General features: G+C 35.4%; 1 protein-coding gene across 5 annotated transcripts; it reads left to right on the top strand.

The window, feature by feature from the left end:
* The first annotated feature begins 5,670 nt into the window (after window positions 1–5,670).
* LOC131064855 (disease resistance protein RPV1) lies at window positions 5,671–14,734 on the top strand. 5 transcript variants are annotated; one of them, XM_057999156.2, is made up of 6 exons: window positions 5,671–6,309; window positions 6,400–7,501; window positions 7,656–7,949; window positions 8,032–8,898; window positions 14,426–14,488; window positions 14,591–14,734. In XM_057999156.2, exons 1-6 carry the CDS (start codon window positions 5,846–5,848, stop codon window positions 14,615–14,617), a joined length of 2,817 nt encoding a protein of 938 aa, XP_057855139.2. In that variant the 5' UTR covers window positions 5,671–5,845; the 3' UTR covers window positions 14,618–14,734. The 5 variants fall into 5 exon arrangements, with proteins under 5 accessions (XP_057855139.2, XP_057855137.2, XP_059069780.1 ...); XM_057999155.2 differs by lacking the exons at window positions 14,426–14,488; window positions 14,591–14,734 and adding an exon at window positions 9,269–10,198 and having other exon boundaries at window positions 5,673–6,059; window positions 6,186–6,309; XM_057999154.2 differs by lacking the exons at window positions 14,426–14,488; window positions 14,591–14,734 and adding an exon at window positions 9,269–10,198 and having other exon boundaries at window positions 5,672–6,309; window positions 7,662–7,949.
* The last annotated feature ends 7,315 nt before the right edge of the window (window positions 14,735–22,049 follow it).

Raw genomic sequence — 22,049 nt, 5'->3', positions numbered from 1 at the left:
GCTTTCACTTGCACGTAAGAAACCAAAATTATGATTTACTATTAAAGAACTAAATGATCAAAATAATGGACAACTATCTATTGGCCACTAGAATCAATTAAGTGGTTTGGTTTTTATTAGTTCTAGATTTCAAAATTTTATTGTACATAATTTATGTTAACTCAAAATATGGTTAATGACCTATCATATTCATAAAATCTTGTCTTAGGAAGGCAATCCACATATTTCTTCACAATATTTAAGGTTATTATATTGGGAGGCATTCAACAGTAAGGGGTGGAGTGTGAAAGTATAAGTGTGTTTAATAACTCTTACCTTTAATCTTAAATTTGATGGTCATTTACATGTCAAAATATTTAATATAATAACAAATATACTATTAATATTGAAGAATAAACATAAACACAAATATATGATATACAAATGATTTGTAAATCATTTTTCTTGATATTAATACAAATGTAGAAATAAGAATAAAAACTTTTATAATAAATTTTAACAACCATAGTAAAAAAAATTAAATAAATACAAACAATGTAGAGGTTAAAAAAGTAGAAAAAAGAATTTAGAGTTCTAAAAGTAAAATTATAGTAATTTTTGTTTTGCATTATTTTTTATGATTTATTGTATTACTATTGCAAAATAAAACCAGAGTACCTATTTTTAGAAAAATTTATTTAAAGGACATCATAGATTTCATTTTAGAGATATTTATTTTTTATTAGAGCAAAGTAAACACTCAAGAATTTTTTTTTATTCAAAGAAGCAAAAGAAAGAATTTATAAATCATTGAGAAACATAAAAAACATGAACAATTGATAAGTAATAGCTACACCTACAATAGAAGTTGATGTATATACATGAAACTACAACAATGATAGCTACAACTACAAACAAAATTGGTTGTAGACACATAACAAATACACCTATAAATAACAATAGTTACTTGAAAAGTAGTTATAGCTACAACTACAACAAAAGTGGTTGTAAATACATAAAAACTACAATTGAAAATAAGAACAATCACATGAGAAGCAATTACATCATAATTGAATAAGAAAAAAATACAATTTTTATTCTCGTCATTTTCCATCCATAAGTGAATACTAAACGATGTCAGGATCTCTATTATTTTCAATAATTGCATGCAGCTATTGAAGAAGATTGTGTACTTTGTCATTTTGCAAAATGTTATGCCAACTTGTTTGCATATTCTCTATTTGGATAGACAAATTAGCACATAGCATTTGAATTTCTATCTGCAGTGGAAGGATTGGATTAGAAAAAATAATATTGCAATGAAGCTTCCAAAATCATCTAAGAATCACATGTCTACAAGTATGGGGTACAATATCAAAGGATGAAGAAGCACCAAGGAGAATTGTTTTCCAAGACAATGCTCAAGGGAACAAGGTAGGAAAGGCGGTGAATGGAGAGCTCCATAAATTTTTTAGCATAACTACAAAGCCAAAAAGCATGTTTTATAGATTCTAATTTTGCACACAAAAGGCAAGTGGGAAGAGGGTAAACAAATTAAAGGCTGTTACTAATCTACTGTTTAACATGAAGAAATTTCCATGCTAAGAGTTGAGATTTTGCATCAACTATGGACTTCCAAATTTGGAGGTTGACCATGTTCCATTTGGACTGAACAAAAAATAAATGCCACATCTTATTGAGATGGGGTGAGATGGTGGTAGGAGGAAGGATTTGTTTGTAAATGATTCGAAGTTGGAATAAGCAGATTCCATGAGCATTAGGTCATCTCCAATCATTGAAAAAGTTTGCATGACAATCCAGGAATAACAAATTATGAAGTTTAGGAGCAACTAATTTTTGTTTTTCAATAATTGGTTGCTTAGCAGAGCTGAGAGATGAAATTGAGTTTTAAGTAGAGGCCATGTTTTCCATTGGAAAATGGAAGGGTCCATAGATCCCAAAAACCTTAAATACCTTTCCTAAAAAAGACATTTTCCTTTGAACCTATTAATAGTAGCTAATGGTTTATCAAATTTTCTTGAACCAATCAATTATGCCAGATAAATGAATAAGAGAAACTTAGCCCATGATTGAGAGACTAATAAAACCATATTAAGTTTGTTGAAGTCATTTAACAAGCAACCCAAATAACAGTCCTGCAAAAACGTCCAGATGAGATAGTTTGGATGTGAAATTTAGTCAACTCCTTCCAAGTTACACAGAACAGCCCATGATCCATCAAGGTAGGTTCAACTAAAATTCTCTCTCCACTTCCAAATCACATTTTTTCGTCCTTACAGTTAGTAAAACAATTTGCTTATTTACTGCAATACCGTCTTATCAAGTGAATTTATAAAAGTATAGCTGTAAATTTTATCTTTTAAGATATATAAAGTGATTTCGACATGAAGTTTGCAAGAGTATAATTATATTATAATTTAATAGTTGAAATAAATGGTGAGTACGTCTGTACAATATCTACACTGGGAGACAATGTGTAAGCCAGTTGTCACCGGAGGGAAAAACAATTGTGTCGACATAAGTGACCGCCAAAGTCAAACCTATTCTCCCATTTGATTAAAAATAAGTACTTCGACCTGACCATTAGGGACGCGTCTATTCTGGCTCCAAAACGACAGTACGGATTGACTAACATGCGCGTTAGTCGCGCATTTTACATCGTCGATTTTGCAATTAACGGTTGCGATTGACTAACATGTCGCTAACAGGCTGTACAAAAGATCCATTTTGGAGGCAGAATAGACGTAGCCAACCATCAGCATGTATTTCACGAGTGATCTCTTTTGAGAGTCAATGCCTAATGTCTAGAAGAGCCACCTTGTAGAGTTGGCTATAGGCTGATCCAACTGGACAGAATGGGGAGGAAGACAATTATTTTGAATACTATGTAGTTGACAACGAGATTAGCTAATGTGGAGGATATATCATTTGTTGTCTTTCGCTTGGCTAGAATTTTAATCATGAAGGCACGAATAGGCTATACTACAACATTGAAAGAAATCACAATTTACGTGCATGTGAAATGATCCACCTGGACATGGATTCCGGAAGTGAAGATGTGCTACAAGTACGTGTGGTGAGAGTAGAGGGCAATTTTGACTTCAATTGGCTGAGGATGGGAGACAATCTGAGAGTGAGTGTGCACTCTGATCATCAGGATTGGAAGGCGTGCTTCAAATTTTTTATGTATGATCCTTTTAATGTAATTTAACTTTGTATAGAAGAAAAACCTCCTCATACAATAGCATTTGGCGTGTAAAACTATATTAAGGACATCAAGCTTTCTTCAAGCACACATTTTGTCATTTCTTTTAAATGTACATACATCAATCCTATAGGGTGTGCATTTAACGTAGTCTAATTTTCAGAATAATTCAATTCAAATATAAATGTTATGCTAATCTTAGAACATTTGAATTCCAGATATTTTCATTTAGCACATAATCCTAAAAACCCATTTCATTGTTATTTTAAATTTTTCGGGAGGATGGAGATTAAATTTTTATTGCTCGTCCCATCATGCCTGCAATGCTCCCTCACCATAATGAACTTAATAATCAAACCATTTATGGTGCAATTTTTCATCCCTTACCATCGGGCAATTTTTCTTCCATTATACTTTTGGTAGTAGTCTACAATGAACTCTACATATATTTGATCATGTGGTGATGAGTTATCATTTGGGTGATATTATACAAAGTATTTTGGTTAGTGGTTGAAGTATTCGATTGATTCTGGGCTTCTTGGTTGAGAGCTGCAAACTACGAAAAGTTGTAGATTGTTGTACGTGGCAAAGCTTCTATAATTGGATCTCCATATAGCAAAGTTTCCTATAGTCCATGTTTTTATGCAACAAATAGCTTTTTTGTTGCAAGATTTTATTCATAAGGTTTTGAGTTATGGGATTAAGCATTTGTCATTTTCTAATTTTTAACTTATAATGAACTCTTTTTTAAAATTTGTTGTTATTGGTAGGATTGCGACTTTATAGACTTTAATGATTTTTTTTAATTTTTTATTAGAGATTATTTTTTAATATCAGTCGTTCAACGATCTATCATGTTAGTATTTAATCTTTTTTGAATCAAATTATGATTAAATTTTTATGGTTTCAATTCAGTGTTCCATGGAAATGCGTTTTGCCCCCCAGGCCCAAGTCCCCCCGTCCCTAAAACTTTTTCCCTTTGTCCCTCATCCCTGCATCCCCAACAACCGTGGAACAATGGGTTTCATTGAATATAGATCTACTAACCATGGCTTTTATTTTTAATCATTGAGTTTAATCAATTAGATATTGAAGATGTTAATAATATATCACAAATTTATTATTTTTTTGAGTAATTAAGGAGAGTTCAAGCATAAATATCATATGATTTTAATTTTATCATTCAATTTATTTTTTCTTTATTTGATTTACATTCCATAATTTCTTGTTGTTCACATTATACGACTTTCTACTAAAATATGCAAAAAGAAAAAAATTACTTTAATTTTTTTTTTGTGTGTAGAATCTTAACTCTAATGCATTAGATACTTGTCTACAAAAGGTCAACATTAACTAGAAGTAATAAATATTAATGGTCAAAGAGATATACAATACAATTATTTAATAAATTTAATTATTTCAAGATTGCTTGTGATTAACAACAATTTTAGATGTATTATTTTATGGACAACAAAAAACTTAGCTCATAACATGTAGCAAAATATTTGTCGTTTACATGAATTCCAAGCATATACAAATACATAGATTACAATTCCTTCTCTAAAATAACTATATTTATTTGTTGCGAATCCATTTAGGTGATGTTGAATGTCCTCAATTCTATGTTCAACAAAAATCAATGTTCAAAATGTTGACGAGTGTGACATTGAATATTGTTACAATGACCTATGCCAAAATTTACCATATAATGTTGTATCAAGCCACACAAATGATGCCAATCATGTCTCTAGGAAGAGAATTAACAACTATAGGAAAGAAATAGAGATAAAACACAAAAATATACAACTACAACATAAATACCAACACAAATTTTTATTGTTTGTCATAAAAAAGATTACACTGTCATTCTTTTATAGAAGATCTCACACCACCAATTAAGAAACAAAACTAACTGTCTTTTAAGGTGGATTACTGATCTAACTAGAGCTAACTCATTTACTAATCTATGCATGCATGCTAACTATCTATTATCATATGCATGCATGGATTGATCAGTGCATGGTAATGGACTAATTGTTGCATGGCAGTGAGACTTCAGCATCACATGCCAACAATGTCAAGACACAATATCTAATATTTTATCAATAATGCTATTATTAATGATTGATGTCTTATCAATTTTTTAATAAAGTAGTTAGAAATTCAATCATAGACTTCTTATAAAATTTATAAGATAATCTATATAAACTACAAAAGGCATAAATATTGCACCTTCTTTTAATGTTATTGATAATTATGAAAGAATATGCTGGCATAAGTATATAAACGAGCAATAATGTCAATTTCCTGTTTAGTGCGCCACAAAGACTAAAGACAAAGTAATTCTGAGTGGTGGACACATTATTTCAGCTGTCAATTCACAGCTACGATTTGTTTGTCGTACGTTATATTGCGTTTTCGATAAGCATTTCTTTATAAAAAAACACTGTATTAATACTGAAATGGAGCTAAATTATTTTCTACTCTTTGCAGGCGGGTTCCGCATTCCTGAAAATGGGGAAGTCTACATATGTTTAGAAAAAAGCTGGAATAGAAACATTTTGAATACATATAAACCAAGGCCGATTTTGGTTTGAGCAATTATCGGGTGTCCTCTTTGAGAAAACTTGCAGCCTCAATATGTTCCCTGCTGCCGCTTCTTCCCCCGCCAATCCCTCTTTTCCATTCACTCATCTCAAAATACATGACGTTTACTTAAGCTTTTGTGACCCTGACATCATCTGCCAAAGGTTTGCTACCAGACTGTGCTCTGCTCTTGTTGAAGCAGGCATTTTCACCCGGTTACAAAGAAAATTTACAGATGACGGCCCTTCTTATCAACGCATCCGAGAAAGTAGGATCTGCATTCCCATTTTGTCCCCAAAATTTATCCAGTCACAGTCGTTTTTGAATGAAGTGTGTTTTATGGTTAATTCCAGGGTCAAAATTTTTCCTCTGTTTTATCATGTTTTGCCTTCAGACGTTCGCCACCCGGAGAGAATTCCATCTGCACAAGATTTCGTGCAACATCGAAACAGCGAGATAATCGGAGCATTAGAGAATGTTCCCGATATCTGTGGATGGTCTCAGAATCAATATTCTTCGTAAGGCTACAGCAAGTTTTACTTACATATTTTTTTCTCTCTCCTTAATCGACATTGAAGTATTTACCAATATAGTTCACACTTTTGCAGGGACAGCAATTTGATTGAAGATGTAGTGACGGTGGTGGTGAAATTCTTAGAGTCAGCTAAGGTTCATTTGGATACTCCGAAATGCTTTGGTTTAGACTGGCGCGTGGAGCATGTCAGGAGATTACTGAACGTAGCAGATCATCAGAAGAAGATTGTGAAAGTGGGTATACATGGCATGGGAGGGATGGGTAAAACCACCCTGGCAAAGGTTGTTTGCAAACAAGTCTTCTGCAGTCAGTTTGAAGTGCATTGTTTTGTTCTGGGTGTTGGAGAAAGATGTCAACTGGAAAACGGGCTCGTCAAGCTGCAAAACCGTATGCTCAAAGATGTTTCCCAAGTCAGAGTCGAAGTAGATCATATTGATCGAGGTAAATATCTGCTACAAGAGTGTCTCAGGGGTAAGAGAGTTCTCCTCCTCCTTGATGACATTCAAAGTGTCGAGCAGCTGGAAGCTCTTGGGGGATATTTCACTGACTTCGGGGCAGGCAGTCGTTTGCTCATTACATCTCAGAATCAACAAATTCTAAGAGTGGCGAACGTTGATGAAATGTACGAGGTAAGGAGTCTTCCTCAAGAACATGCCATGGAGTTATTCAAATTCCACGCGTTCCCTAATTCCAGCTGTACAGATCCAGAGCTACTAACCCTAAGCATCAATATTGTTAATGCTTGTGATGGCCATCCTCTTGCACTCCACCTTCTTGGAAAAACCCTTGTTGGTGAAGACGATAGAGATGTGTGGAAAGACATGGCAGACAAGTTAAGGGATGAGCCTTGTATGCAAAAGAAACTCAGAGCCTCCTACGATACCCTTGACCCCAATGAAAAGGAGATGTTTCTAGATGTTGCTTGTCTTTTTACAGGGCAGGACAAGGACATTGCTATGATCTTTTGGGCAGAACTGAATCGGAGTGTTCATGCTTCTCTCAGACATCTCTTGCAAAAGTCTTTGGTCAACTTGGGTTCTAGTAACGACTTACTGATGCATCGGTGCCTCCAAGATTTGGGAACTACTGTAGCAAATGAAATATCTACAGATCCCCATAAACGCACAAGACTATTCGATGAGGACGATGTGCACCATATGTTACGCCGACACTGGGTATGGATTTTCTTCCTATCCTATTATTTTATTTTCATCTGTTTAACGTTGCATATGTTTCTTGTGGCTATTTTATGTTTATGTCTTACATGGTAGCTAGTTTCCAGTTACTATGGAGGTAAGAATTATTTGTGTATTTTTATATGGAATCAAGGAAAAGGCCAAGAAAGTTCGTTATCTTCGCTACGAGCCCAAGGAAAGGAAGACAGTGAAGGCGGACATGTTCATGCCGCTGTACAACTTGAGGCTGCTTTGGCTTGCAAATGTTGAGATTAAGGGACACTTTCCTCAGGCACGCTACTTTGACGAATTGAGATGGCTAAGATTGACAAGATGTTCATTAACATGGCTACCTCCGGGACTGAACCTGAACAAGCTTGTTATTCTGGAGGTGACCGATAGTCAGATAACTCATCTCTGGGACGAAAAAACAGAAGAATATTCAAACGTAAGGCATACAATTTTTTTTTTCTTTTTAAGTGTAAGGAAAGTAAGGGTTTGGATTCATTCGTGTCATGATGTTTGAACAGATATGGCCGGAGAAACTTAACGTGCTTATTTTGAGAGAATGCGGGTCCCTGGAAACACTTCCTGCTACAATAATCTATACCCAGTTGCAGATTCTGGACTTGCACAATTGCCATTCACTGAAAAGCCTGCCCAATAATTTGGGAAGCTTCCACAGCTTAGTTTCTCTCAACATGAAAGGCTGTGATACTGTTTCTTGTTTGCCTGAGGATTTCGGTATGCTTTCAAGTCTGCAAGAATTGGATCTATCTTGGTGTAAGAATTTACGCAACCTTCCTGCTAGTTTTGGCAATTTGACTCGGTTGGAAAAACTAGAAATCCACCACAATTCAAATCTTAGAGAGCTACCGGTCACCATTGGTCGGCTAGAAAGTTTGGCGTATCTGGATGCCGGCTACTGCCAACTGTGTGAAAATGGACTCCCAGCCGGACTATTCGAATTGTCTTCGTTAAGAATCATCCATTTTGAGCATAATAGATTTCGCAGCCTTCCCGGCAGCTTCCAAAACTTGAGTGGACTATGGGAACTGCATTTGGACGGGTGCAGCGAGCTTTCGGAATTGAGAGCGGTCCCACCATCACTGGAGATGCTGTATGCGCGTGACTGTATGCAATTGCAGAGCTTATGCTGCTTGTCTGGACTGAAAAGTCTGTGTAGATTAGACGTAAGCAGGTCATGTCATTTGAGGGCTCTGCCTGGATTGGAATCTTTGCAAGGATTGACAACATTGAAATTGGTGGGATGTAAAAATATTTCCAGCGCAACACTTGGTAGCTGCTTGGCTGGTCTCAAGTCCTTGGAGAGTATCTTCATTGCGGGCCCCGGAGTCACCTCAAAGCAATTACTTTCCTTCTACGAGACCATCAAGGTATGTCCAACGAAACTTCTCTCTCCCCTTCCCATTCACGTTTTTCGTCCTTTCTGTCAGTAAAATAATTTGCGCAATTTTTAGGGCACCGTCTCAACTTGAAATTATAAAAGCATTTCTGTCAATTTTATGATATATAAAGTGATTTGGACTTGATATATGCAAGAATATTACTGTATTATAATTTAACAGTTCAAATAAATGGTGAGTTACCTCTGTACATCATTTGCACTGCGAAAAAATGTGTAAAGCACCTGTAACCGGAAGGGAAAACAATCGTAACGGAATAGGTGACCGTCAAACTGAAACCCTTACTCCCATTTGATTAAAAAAAAATAGCTTGACCTGACCATCAACATGTATTTGGCAGGGCATCTCTTTCGAGAGTCAATGTCTGATGCCTAGAAGAGCCAAGTCGTACAATTGGCTGCAGGCCGAGCCACCATCAACATGTATTTGGCAGGGCATCTCTTTCGAGAGTCAATGTCTGATGCCTAGAAGAGCCAAGTCGTACAATTGGCTGCAGGCCGAGCCGAATGGGCAGAACCGGGATGAAAATAATTATTTTGAATACTGTGCTGCTGAGAGTGAGATTAGCTACTGTGCGGGATATATTGTTTGTTTTCTTTCGCTTGGCCAAGTCTTTGACTGCGAAGGCAGGAACAGGCTGCGCTACAGCATTGAAAGGAATCAGAATTTACGTGCATGTGAAATGATCCACCCGGACATAGATTGTGGAAGGGAAGATGTGCTGGAAGTACGTGTTGTGAGAGTGGAGGGCGATTTTGACTTCAATTGGCTGGGGATGGGAGACAAACTGAAAGTGAGTGCGGGCTCTGATCATGAGGATTGGAAGGCGTGCTTCAAATTTTTGATGTATGATCCTGATCCTCTCGATGTAATTTATCCGTGTGTAGAAAAAAACCCTCCTCATACAATAACCTTTGGCCAGTCTTAAACGACACACATTAAACAACATATTCAGAGAATATTAGTCAATTCTGAGTGTTTATCTCTTTTAAGTCTAGAAATGTATTCTTAGTGTGACCATATACATTAAGCAGCATATTAAGTCTAGAAAATGTCTGTCAACTCTGAGTGTTTAACACTTTTAAATCTAGGAGTGTAAGCTTAGTGTGTGTGGTTTAAGCCTTTCCTAAACGTTGGCCAGCAGTGTGTAAAACTATACAAGGATATATCTTTGTTCCAAGGCAAGTCTTACTATGCAGCCTTCCATTGAAATTGAATGTTTTAACTTTTAATTATAACTTCAGCTGGGTTTAGTGCCGGAGAGAATTTATCATCTTTGTCACTTTTCCCACTTGCGCTCATTCAATTTTGTCAAATTTTATTAGAGTTCCATTTTTAAACATAAACTCTCATTTCTCAAATATTGAATAAATGATGAGAATCAATCTTAATAAGATTCTAGATTAGCCATATTTCAATGGTCAATGTTGAGGTTTTTCAAATTTATATGAATTTCGAATGGGATGTGTGTTAGGCGAGATGATTCATTAGCTGAGCATGATTTAATAGTTGTGATAGTATTTTTCGTTTTTGAAAGATTGAATAAATGATGAGAATCAATCTTAATAAGATGCTAGATTAACCATATCTCAATGGTCAATGTTCAGTTTTTTCAAATTTTTAGGAGTTTGGAATGATATGTATGTCAATGGAAAGGATTCACTAGTTAAGCATGATTTTATAGTTGTAATAGCATTTGTTTGATTTAATGTCTAATATTTTTGGTAGTATAACACTAGCAATTGTGACTTTAAAGTTGTTAGTGTTGATCATCAGTAGGTTAGATGAGCCAATAGTTGTGCGGACTAACTTTGTGAGCATGTAGTGATTACATGGAATGTTATAGGAGCTCTATTCTTTTTTAGCAATGCACATTATCATGCCTAGCAAAAAGTCTTAAAAATGACTTTTTGAATATTTGACCAAAAAGTAATTATGGTATCCTAAGAAGGGGAAAAGACCTAATAGTCACTCATGTATCAATAATCACAATGTTATTGCCCAATTAACCCTCCCAATTACTATCTTTAATTAAAATAACCAATACGTGGTAATAAAAAGCCCACTAAAATATTCCACATGTACCAATAGTTGCCCACTTGTACACCAAGTAGTTAAAATTTGAATGCTTAATTGGAGGAGTTGTGTCAATTTATTGGCAACCACAATGCACGGTTATTGAGACTATTTGTGCATAGGTACCGATAAAAATATTTATTAGAAGAATATGTACCAAATCAATTGTGCAATTTTTTTTGGTGGTTGTAGCACACAATTATTGAGGCACCTATGAATAAATATCGGGTGTCACTTCTAAATGGTCACTTTTTAACTTTTGGGCTCATAAAAAATCCTTTCACGTTTGTTGTAACTACTCAAAAGTTGAAACAATATAGTGAACAATAATTGATGCATTTGTGCATAGGTTTTGATAAAAACATTTATTAGAAGAATATGTATTAGATCAATTGTATGATTTTTTTGATGAGTGTAGTGCATAATTATTTGGATGTCTATGAATTGATATCTAATGTCACTTCTAAATTACCACTTTTTAACTTTTATGCACATATGATGCAAAAGGCACTCCCTCTTGCCTTCTACTTCAACACATAAAAACACTCAAACAAATGCAGAGACTCTTTGCTTATAAATTTCAAAAAACAAAAGTAGATTTATTCAAATCAAATGCATTGATAACCACATATCAGTTTTGCGAACATATTATGCACAATCATGGACTTTCAATGGCCTCTCTTAGCACAATATCTCTCTACACTAATTCTCATCTATGCACATTCTCACCTGTATTTCATTCAAAACTTTTCTAAGATTATTCTTCTTTGTCTCTATCAATGAGACTATTTTGAACAATGCCCAAATTTTCGTTCAATTTCTCTACAAATGTTTGCATCCGCTCCTTGTCTCTTGCATATTTTTCTATCTAATGCCTTACATATAGAGGTATCCAAATTTTGTTATGCTTTTCATGCTCTTCTCTATTCCCACACACTCTCTTTCCTCTGCTTCTTCTAATTTTTTTCTCTTGACTTTCACTTCTATTTGTTATGTTCTATTCATGTTCTCTGTCTTGGTGATGTCTTTCCTCCACATAGCATCTTCACATAATAAATGTCTACATCTATACTACTCTCTTAACACTTTGCCAATCTACTCATTATGCAAATTTTTAAATCTTTAAAAGAAATGCCATAGGAAAGTCTTTTACCTATGCCACATGCTCTGATATTCTCAACCTCCTCACTTTTTAACATATCTTTCTCTTTTATTTTACCTAAACATAAATATTTATTTCTTACACCAACTGTCCTATAGTTTCATACCCATCTTCCTCACATGCTTACACTTTTTACTCATGTGCTCATCGCCCTACATTCATCTCCACATTGGCCCTTTTCTTTTTGGGAAATAAATTTTCTCTTATTCTATTGCCTCTACATGCACTACACATCATAATCGTACAAGTGACCTCTGCTCCATTGCAATTTGATTCTTATATGCCCATTGTTGACACCTACGCATTGCCTTATGTCTCTTCTTTCCTCTATTCGATGCAAGTCCCTCTGTGCGTCTTTACTGCTTCGTTTGCATGACATTTTCATATTATTGTTTGTCTTCTTTATGGATTCTCTTATCGCAATGTTTTGTCTTCCATTCCCATGCAACGTTCTTTCTTATTCCATTCACACTCGCTATGTCTCTTCATGCATGATGTCACCTTTTTCTCTTCCTTCAAGATCTACATTCAATTGAGGTGTTTTCTATTGTCTCTGTAATTCTACACATTCTCCCCACACCTACACCCCTCAGTCTTCTCTTGTGCCTCCCCTTAGCCTTCTAAAAGTACGCTGGTTTGATGTGTTTCAAAATGATTGTGGGGTAAGTGCACAAAGATGGTGTGCAGAAAAGTGGACACACATCTAAAAAACTTGAAAAAATAGGCACTGCGTTCGCGGTACTTAAAATTCAAATCACCTTCTACGCGCTAAGGTTTGTTGTCCCCGAGACTAAAGGGACAAAAGCGCGTATGCGATTCTTTAGGACTTAGAGCCTCGTACGCTATTTTAAGTCCTAAAGCATCGCTTGTCAATATTTTTTTTTTTTTGCTGACTGTGTCTTATTTTTCACGCGGCCGCAAGTTGAGAATTTGAGTTTTTTTTCACTAAACCGCGCATGGGCTCGCTCTTTTCTCACCCAAATGCCATGGATCAAGGTTGGTTTTGTTTGATTTTTGTTTTTCTTTCGCATTTGTTCAATTTTTTTTACGTTTTGAATTTAAATTTGTTTATTTTGATTAGGTTTTTTTTATTTTTTGTTACACAAACCAGATTCTGAAAATCCACAACAACAACAACAAGATGCACCTCCTCAAAACCCTGAACAAAACCCACAAAATACACCTCCAACTCCTACATTTGACCGTACCCCTGATACACAGGAGCAATTGCTTAATTAGTTAGGGCAAAACACAACTAAAATAAATAGACTGATTAATAAATTGAAAACATCTAAGCTTGAGCATCATAAATCCGTTGCCACTAGCCTAGAAACATTAGCTAGTGGTGCCACTACAGTTTCCAATCAAATTACAAAATGGGGAAACTATAGGGATATGTGTTGTCAATATTATGCTAGTGGGTTATCAGATGAGGGAGTGAAAAACAAAAACATTAGTAAACAACAAATATGTGCCCTTTTTGTTGATCCTAAAACTAGTGAGTTGTTACCTCTTAATGCAAAGAGGTTTCCCATATATTGGTGTACCAATGCACAGATGAAGAATCTTTTTTGACAGAGGGGGTGGATGGTCTTTGATGAACCACCTTGTAATAATTTTGAGGTGCCATTGTATTTTTTGAGGAAAATATACTGTGTTTGTCTTCAATGAGCTGCCTAATTATTTTGACATGAGAGAGTTCCATGGTAGAGGTGGTGACTCTACCCAAGATAGACCTGGAGCCCGTAGGTGAGTAGCCCAAGAGAGTCGTTGCCTCCTAGCACACAAAACCAAGGTGCATTTGACTGTTCCAATAGACCTAAAAGATTCGATGGAGCTACAGACTCTTTAGGCAACCACAACATTGACTGATGCGATCATCCAACATGGGACACAATTAGCACATCCTCTTGTACCAAATGATGAACCATTAGTTGTTGCAGGTGGCGCTAGTGAGCCCATTCAACATGTGTGTGCCACTTGCTCAAGGATATGCACATGGATGGATGACGAGGCCACTGCAGATGGATCCACATCCCATTAATGCATAATTTGTGAGAGTAGATGTCAGGACCGCATGACTGACGATGTGGCATTGACGAATGAGTTGATGACATGTTGTTTGGTAGTCATCCATAGACACAGGTGTGTTGATTTGAATTCATAGCATTTTATTTATCAATCACTTAAAATTTATAATTGTAAATGAATTTTTATTTATAGATCAATTTAAATTGATACAAATAATATGCATTTCAGGATGCAGTAACGGTATCTGATATTCCTCCTACAGTTACTATAGCGGCAACTTCGACGTCTGAGGTATAAATTTTGTAACATGTTAAAATAGAATAGTACACTTTGAATTAAAAAAATACAAGATATACTAACTCTCTTTAATGCTTGACAATTTTTTGTTTGTAGGCGTTGTCAGGGGACCAAATATCCTAGATTGATGATGTCACGCTCTCGGCCATCAATTTTGACCTACGAGGCTATATGGTATCATATTTTGTACACCTTATTTTATATATTCTTTTGATGGAATATGCAAGTCATTTCATTTTAGATTTGTTAAATTATGTTTAATATTATCTGTAGTCACATAAATCTGTCCATTTTAATTAAATGAATATTTGCTATTTATTTGATTAAAAACCCACTAGCCATCAGTTAATTAAATTAACATTTAATTAATTCATCTTCAAAACATTCTCCAATTAATTAAATAAATTATTGAATTTATTTTAATTAATTCATTAAATCAAAGTCACAATCAATTAAACGAATAAATCTTAATTATTTAATTTAATCCCCTTCTTTTAAATAAATAATTAAAAACATTTATTTAAATCATTCACCCTCTCACTTGCATTTTCCTACAAATGTAAGTTGCAACCACAAATTGAAGTAAATTAATTTTATTTTAATAAAAATCCTATTTTCCCTTACCCACCAAATCCACTTGCACTCCTAAACCTCCTTCTAAATTCTTCTAACCCCTTCCTAATTACCCTAATCCATCCCCTAATTATTGTCACATTCCTAAACAATTTGGAGTCACTTCTCAAAGACTTAAAAGTCTTTGAAAAGCATTAAATGTTTTGTGTGTTCAACAAATTAACCTCTAAAGTCTTCCAAACCACTTATGGCTCTTACATGACCATTTATGGTTAACCCCTAACTCAACCCTCATGTAACTCATGTGTCTCCTCAAGCATTTATTGCTTTGACCATGGTTATCTCTTTAACCTTTGCATAAGAGTTTATCCATTTGATAAAAGTGTTATTATTTGAATAATGAATTTATTCACTCAACCCAACATTGACCTTAACTCCCAAGTTAACTCTCAGGTCATGTCAAGCATTTAATGCTTCTTCCCTTTCCTCTGAACCCCTCTCATGTTGACACTTGTCATCCTGGGATTGGGTTGAAAGCCCTCACATGGATTGAATATCATTGAATCCTGATCCTTGTTGGGATTACTCAATCTCAACCATCCATTGCTCCATTTTTCCTATAAATAGAGCCCATTTCTTCATAATCCAGATCTTGAAAACTTGTATGCATTTAATCTATAGTCAATTTTAGAGAGCATTTTAGCATAAAATCACTAATATATTATCATTTTGGACTAAAATAAATCTTAGTTCATTTCATAGCATCTCATATTTAGCTTATTTTTACACTTCCATAGCAGAAGTTTAAAAGCATTTTCAATCTTGAATCTCCATAAGACATCCATAGTGCAAAAAGCTGCTGAGAGTTACACTAATTTGGAACTTGGAGAGGGGAGGAACAAGGGAGAAGGAGCTAAGAGCATGGTAGAAGGCATTTGGAGATGCTTTGTTGTATTTGCTTCCATAGTTAAATATTTCATCATGTTTTTAGTGTCTCTTTTGGTAGGCCTGCTTAGAATTGTTTTTGGTTGATTAACACTAACGTTTGTCTTTGTTTTTTGTGTTCTTATGTGTTATACGACCACAGGTTTTAGTCTAACATTGCCCATTTTGCAGAGCATCATTTGGTGAACCTGACGTGAATCCAACAATAACTTTTTTTTAGACAAACTAACTTTTTGACTGTTTTACTTGACACACAGGTCGCGCTTCGGCGCTTTTGTTCGCGCTTTAGCGCTATTGTTTTTACAATAGCGCTATTGTCTAAAAATTAGCGCTTTTGTTAATAGTATAGCGCTATTGTTCATTAGTTAGTGCATTTGTTTTGGATTTAGCGCTTTTATATTGCTGCATAAATATTCTGTTTTAGCGTTTTTGTTTTTACTTTAGCGCTTTTGTGTTAAGTAGTGCTTCTGTTTTCACACAGAGTAGCGCTATTGTAACAGAACGTTGTTAAAAAGGGCCTTGTAACTAATAAAATATTTTTTCTTAGGCTTGTGGAAGCCCAACATATGTTTGGATTTTACTAACTTTTCATTTCATGTGCAGGTTTTAAAACTAACCCTTTTTGTTACTTAAGATCAAATTTTCATTTGGTGTTTTTAAAACTTACAAAACAAATTTTTGTTTTTCATGCAAGTTAAAAACAAAACTCAAACACTCCATTTTGGTGCTTAAAATCAATCAAAATCTTCATTTGGTGCTCTAAAATTCACAACACAATTTTATTACTTGCAAGGTAGGAAACAAACTTCGTTTTGGTGCTCTAAAATTCACAACACAACTTTATTTCTTGCAAGTTAGGATTCACTTTTATTTGGTGCTTAAAACAAGACAAACAAATCTCATTTCTTGCATCAAATTTAAGAAAATTCACAATCAACACTTCAATTTATGTCCAAGTAAAAAGAACAATCAACTTGTCTCATTTTGCAAAACGATTTACTTCATGCATATGTGTTTCAATTTTAGTTGACCAGGATTTCAAACTCCTAGTTTACTCAAACATATTGCCTTTGAAGTTAAAAAGAACATCATGGTTGTTAGAGCAACATCTCCAATTAGATAGAACATCATTGCAATGACAAGTTAAAAAGAACAAGTGTATTTTGTGTTTGACACACTTGTGCAAAAAGAGTTTGTCGAGTGGTCCTACTTCTAACACACACTATCCTCTCCCTTGGCTTTCGTGGTCCTAGGTGTAAGAGAAAAGTGTTAGTAACACTCAAATTTTATCTTTTTAAGAGAGGCCTACCAAGAGACACATCACTCATGGGAACGACCTCGCGCGGTAAATCCTTAGAGCCAGTATAGAAATCAGGTGAGAGAGAAAGCTGTAGCCTTGGGTATAGTTGTTCCTACAGTGTAACTTGCCGAAATGACAAATGGGCCCCACCATAAGTTACAAGGTTCTTAAGTGAGTCACTACAGAATGAACTTATGTCCAAAAACATCAAAAATTACTAAACACCTTTAAGTAGTAGCCCACCCGTTCTATTGATTGAGGATATTTGTGATAAATTCAGTGCAAGAGCATAGAAGGTTTTGCTCCCAAGATACTCACCATACATATTTCCTTGAGTAGAAATATAGCTTTTTGAAAGGTTACTTGTATCTCGATAAAAGTGGTGACTCCCCCATCATAGGGATCATCTATTTGTTATGCTCGTGCAAGACTTAGTATATCACATCCTTACTTGCCACGACGGGATTCATAAGGTATGTAGTACCAAAGTCAAAGAAATATCAAGATGTGGGCTGAAATTATTGCAACTGGCCATTTGACCTTAGGGATAAAGAGTGTTTGAAGTGTTTTTCATTTTTGAGTCAAGACCAGTGCAAATTAAGCTGACTTCAGGCTTTGGAAAAACACCTAAAATACATTTGAAGGAAAGGGTCATAAAAAGTTCAAAAGATTGGGTTGATCTAGACCCATACTTACATGTGCCTGTTGAGGCAAAATTCTTGTGTTTGTGTGCTTGCATTGTTTTCTTGTCAAAGAAACATCATAAACCCAAATCAAAAAAAGTATTCATCCAACATAAAGATTTTCAAAATACCAACAAAAGATCAAAAACCAAGAGCGACAACAAAAAATATCAAACTATATGACCATTCTTCACACTTTGAGAAAGAAGAATCTTCATCAAAATATCAACTTGAAGAAAAGACCATTGAGCTCAAAGGCTTTTATCAAAAGGAGGAAATTATTCTATCTCAATAGACAAATTTTTGTCTCTCATAGAACCTTCTTGCATCACATGCGTCTATACCTTCAAGGGAAATCAAATGAGTTTGATCAAGAATCATTAAACCGCAGAGCTTTTACTCAATATAGAGCTTTGAGTTATCATCAAAATAAGAGAGGCAAGATCAATCCTGCCTTCTTTTCAGATATTTGTATCACATATAACTTAGCTAGGGTAGAACCACCAACCCCTGAACAAGAAGAGGAAGAGTTTGTTCCATTTGTAACACAAAGTTTCTATTGAAGTTAAAACGTCTCATCGATTATCATATTCATATCTTATCAAATCCATTCCAACTCTCAAAACATCAAAAGGTTTTTTGTCCTAAGTTCTATTTTCGATATTGCTTGAATCAAACACAAACACATCACTTTTTAGAGCGTCTCTACATCTAGGATAAACTCATCCTAAGAGACATTTCTACGCAGGTTAAAACTAGTCTATGAGTGCATCCTCTCATTACTAGGTAGTTGAGTCTGTAATACATCTCAGATTTCTCTAAACCTTATCACATCAAAATATTTTCAAAACAAACACAACAAGCAATTCAAGAAAGAACTTTAGTAGCATCTACCTTTAGTGCTAGGGATCCGTATGAAAAACACTTCACCAAACATCAATCTTTCATTCCATCACCAACTCATCATCATTTTCATCAAACTTCAACAAAACTTATAAACAAAATGGCTCATACCAGATCAAGGTCTAGACAACAAGAAATTGAAGAAGAAGAGGAAAATATCAATGAATTCCAAGAAGCCCTTGGAGGAAACGCGAACGATGAAAATCCAAGTACTCCTACTCCTGCGGCAATAGAAAGGGCACAACACAACCCTCTCTTTAATAGACTTTTTGATGAAATACTCAGGAGCAATGTTGATGCTCACTTTTTAAGACTTGCTCAAGAGGGGGCTAAACTACCCTCTGACTTTGATGTTGCACAACTAAGACAAGCATCAGAATGACAAAATCATAATGAGGATGAAAGAGGTCGAGATCATATTAGATATAACCTTCATCAAGGTAATCCCCCACCTCCTCCTCCTCCAAATGAAATAGACATGTTGCAACAACAAGTCAAAAATCTCGCCCAACAACTTCATACTGGTGTGAAAACTAATCAGTTTTCACTTAATGACATTTGTCCCTATCCCTTTGATAGGAATCTTCATATGCCACCTTTTCCATGAGGGTTTGAAACACCCAAGTTTGAAAAGTACCGAGGAAAAGAAGATCCTCGTGATCATGTTAGAGAATTCCATTCATCTTGCCTCAAAGTGGCATACGAGGACACATACCTAATGCGACTTTTTCCCCAAAGATTGGGCGGAACAACTACATCATGGTTTTCCCGATTACCAGGTGGCATTAGGACATTTGAAGAACTCATCCAGAAGTTCCTAGCACACTACTCACACAACATTGAACGTGATATCACAATGGCTGATCTATGTAACACTAAACAAAAACCAGGTGAGCTATTTTCAGTCTTTCTGCAATGATGGTGTCAAATGTCTAGCAGACGTTCTCTTCAGTTCCTGAACAAGAACTAGTGGAAATATTTATTTCCAACTTAAATGACGAAATGGAATTTCACCTAGACGTAAAAGACATAGACTCTTCCAATGACATGATCACCAAAGGCTTAAAATGTGAGCGGGCTCTCATAAAAAAAGGGCTTATCAAGATATATAATGAGCCAAAGGATGGCCCTCGCCAACGCTTCAATAGTGGCAAGCTTAATTTCTGGAACAAAAACAAAAACATCATCAACGATGGGGTTGTGGATGCAAGAACTATCAAAAGTGCATAGCCTATGGTCTGATTGGTAGGGCAGAACCCCCCACCCAAGAATAACACAGTTGCTCCTCCAAATCAAGGACGCAATGTCCCTCAAGAGGAACCCAGACAACGTCAACAAAATTTTAAACCAAAACGAACATACACTTCCTTAGGGGAACCCATCGAAACAGTGTTACATCAGTTGGTTTCTCAAAATCTGGGTACCTTACCCAGAACATCAAACTATGAACCTCAAGTCAAACCTTCATGGTAGAGGGATACTGAACATTGTGATTTCCATCAAGGGAAAGGGCATAAGACAAGCAATTGTCATAGATTGAAAGATCTTATTCAAGATCTTATTGACCAAGGTGAAATCGAAATCAAAGGACATGACCCAAAGACAACAAACAATGATCATCTCATGTTTAAAAATCCACTTCCATCACAAGATCAAAGGGGTCCTTCCACTTTAGGGAGAAACATAGATACCATTGATTATATGCAAGCCGCGTATAATTACACTGTGAATCACCTATATGATGCCAGTGAACAAATTGCAACTATTCCCATTAAAAATCCTAGTTTCAACTGCAATGTTGTTACACGTCGCGATAAGATTACCATAAAAGCAGCTCCACAAGGCACCCCATCTATCCCAAAGTAGTGTAGCCTTGTGGATCAAATAGATAAAACACCCACACTGATATCTATCTTAGAGCTATTGCGCCTATCTCCATCTCATAAAACAATCTTGGATCAAGCTCTCCAAGAGGCGTCAGCTCCTGCAAACCTCAACACAGATCAGTTCCAAGCTTTGGTTGGAAACCTAAGGTTCAAAGTGTTCACAGAGTTCAACCAATTACTAAAAATCGGCATTTTTCATTGAAAGACGATTTACAAATAGACTAAGGGCTTGAACCGAGGTATTACAAGAAAACCCAAGGACTCCGAAAGGAATTTAAAAAGGAAATTTATTCTTATTATGAAGAAAATATGACGCGGTAACAATCACATGATACAAAAATCCATAACTGAACCAATACAATGTTGGCAAGGACATAACATTGACCCAAATCAAATCCTCGAACATGCAACACCACCAATTAATTCACCAAGATCATCCGCAACACGCTATACCATCGAATATGTCACATAACATGAAGAATACCACCAAACCAATAAAATATCTAGTAACACGCACCACGATCAATTTGGACGACCAAAATGCATAGCACACAATCAGTGAACATCAACTAGCAACGCAAAATTCCACCACAATCACCGTAACAACTCAGATTATAAGAATCGTCATTAACATCATCACTGGAACTCAAGAATATCAACTGAAAAGCTAAAAGATATATTTGTGAAGTTTCAAATCATGAACCATTTGATCTGAGGACACAGATGAACATCCCAAACATTCTCCAAAATACATAGCTCAATATATTATCACTCTAGAGCAATATGGATCAAATACCATAACTCTGCAACATAGAACCAATAGAAAAACCAACCACTACACTGGATCACATAACTAGACCAATCACCTCGTAGCATCATGAAACTCATACTAAATCAACTAGAGATAAGCATCTCAAAACCCAATAAACTGCATTAGCATATCTGCAACGGGTCACCAAAACCAACTCTCTACAACAACCAAATCTCTGTAACACAAGAATATGTTGACATCAATGACAACACATTCCAACAACTCTAATATCCAACAAAGAAAAGGAGAATATAAAAATATATATAGTCATTTAAATTAGGATATAAAAGGGCTTAGAAAAGGTTTAGTGAATTAATTAACGTAAGTGGCTTAGTAATCCATAATTTATTTTTTTCTCAATTCCGGTGAGAACCGCATTCCATAGTTCCACATGAGAACCCTAGAAGGCAAACAAAATACCCAAAAATCAAAAGGGGTACCCATGTTGAATCCA

This window comes from Cryptomeria japonica, chromosome 2 (assembly GCF_030272615.1).
Source record: "Cryptomeria japonica chromosome 2, Sugi_1.0, whole genome shotgun sequence".
Classification (NCBI taxonomy): Eukaryota; Viridiplantae; Streptophyta; class Pinopsida; order Cupressales; family Cupressaceae; genus Cryptomeria; species Cryptomeria japonica.
Note: the sequence above shows the minus strand (reverse complement) of the source record. Positions and strands in the feature narration are given on the sequence as shown.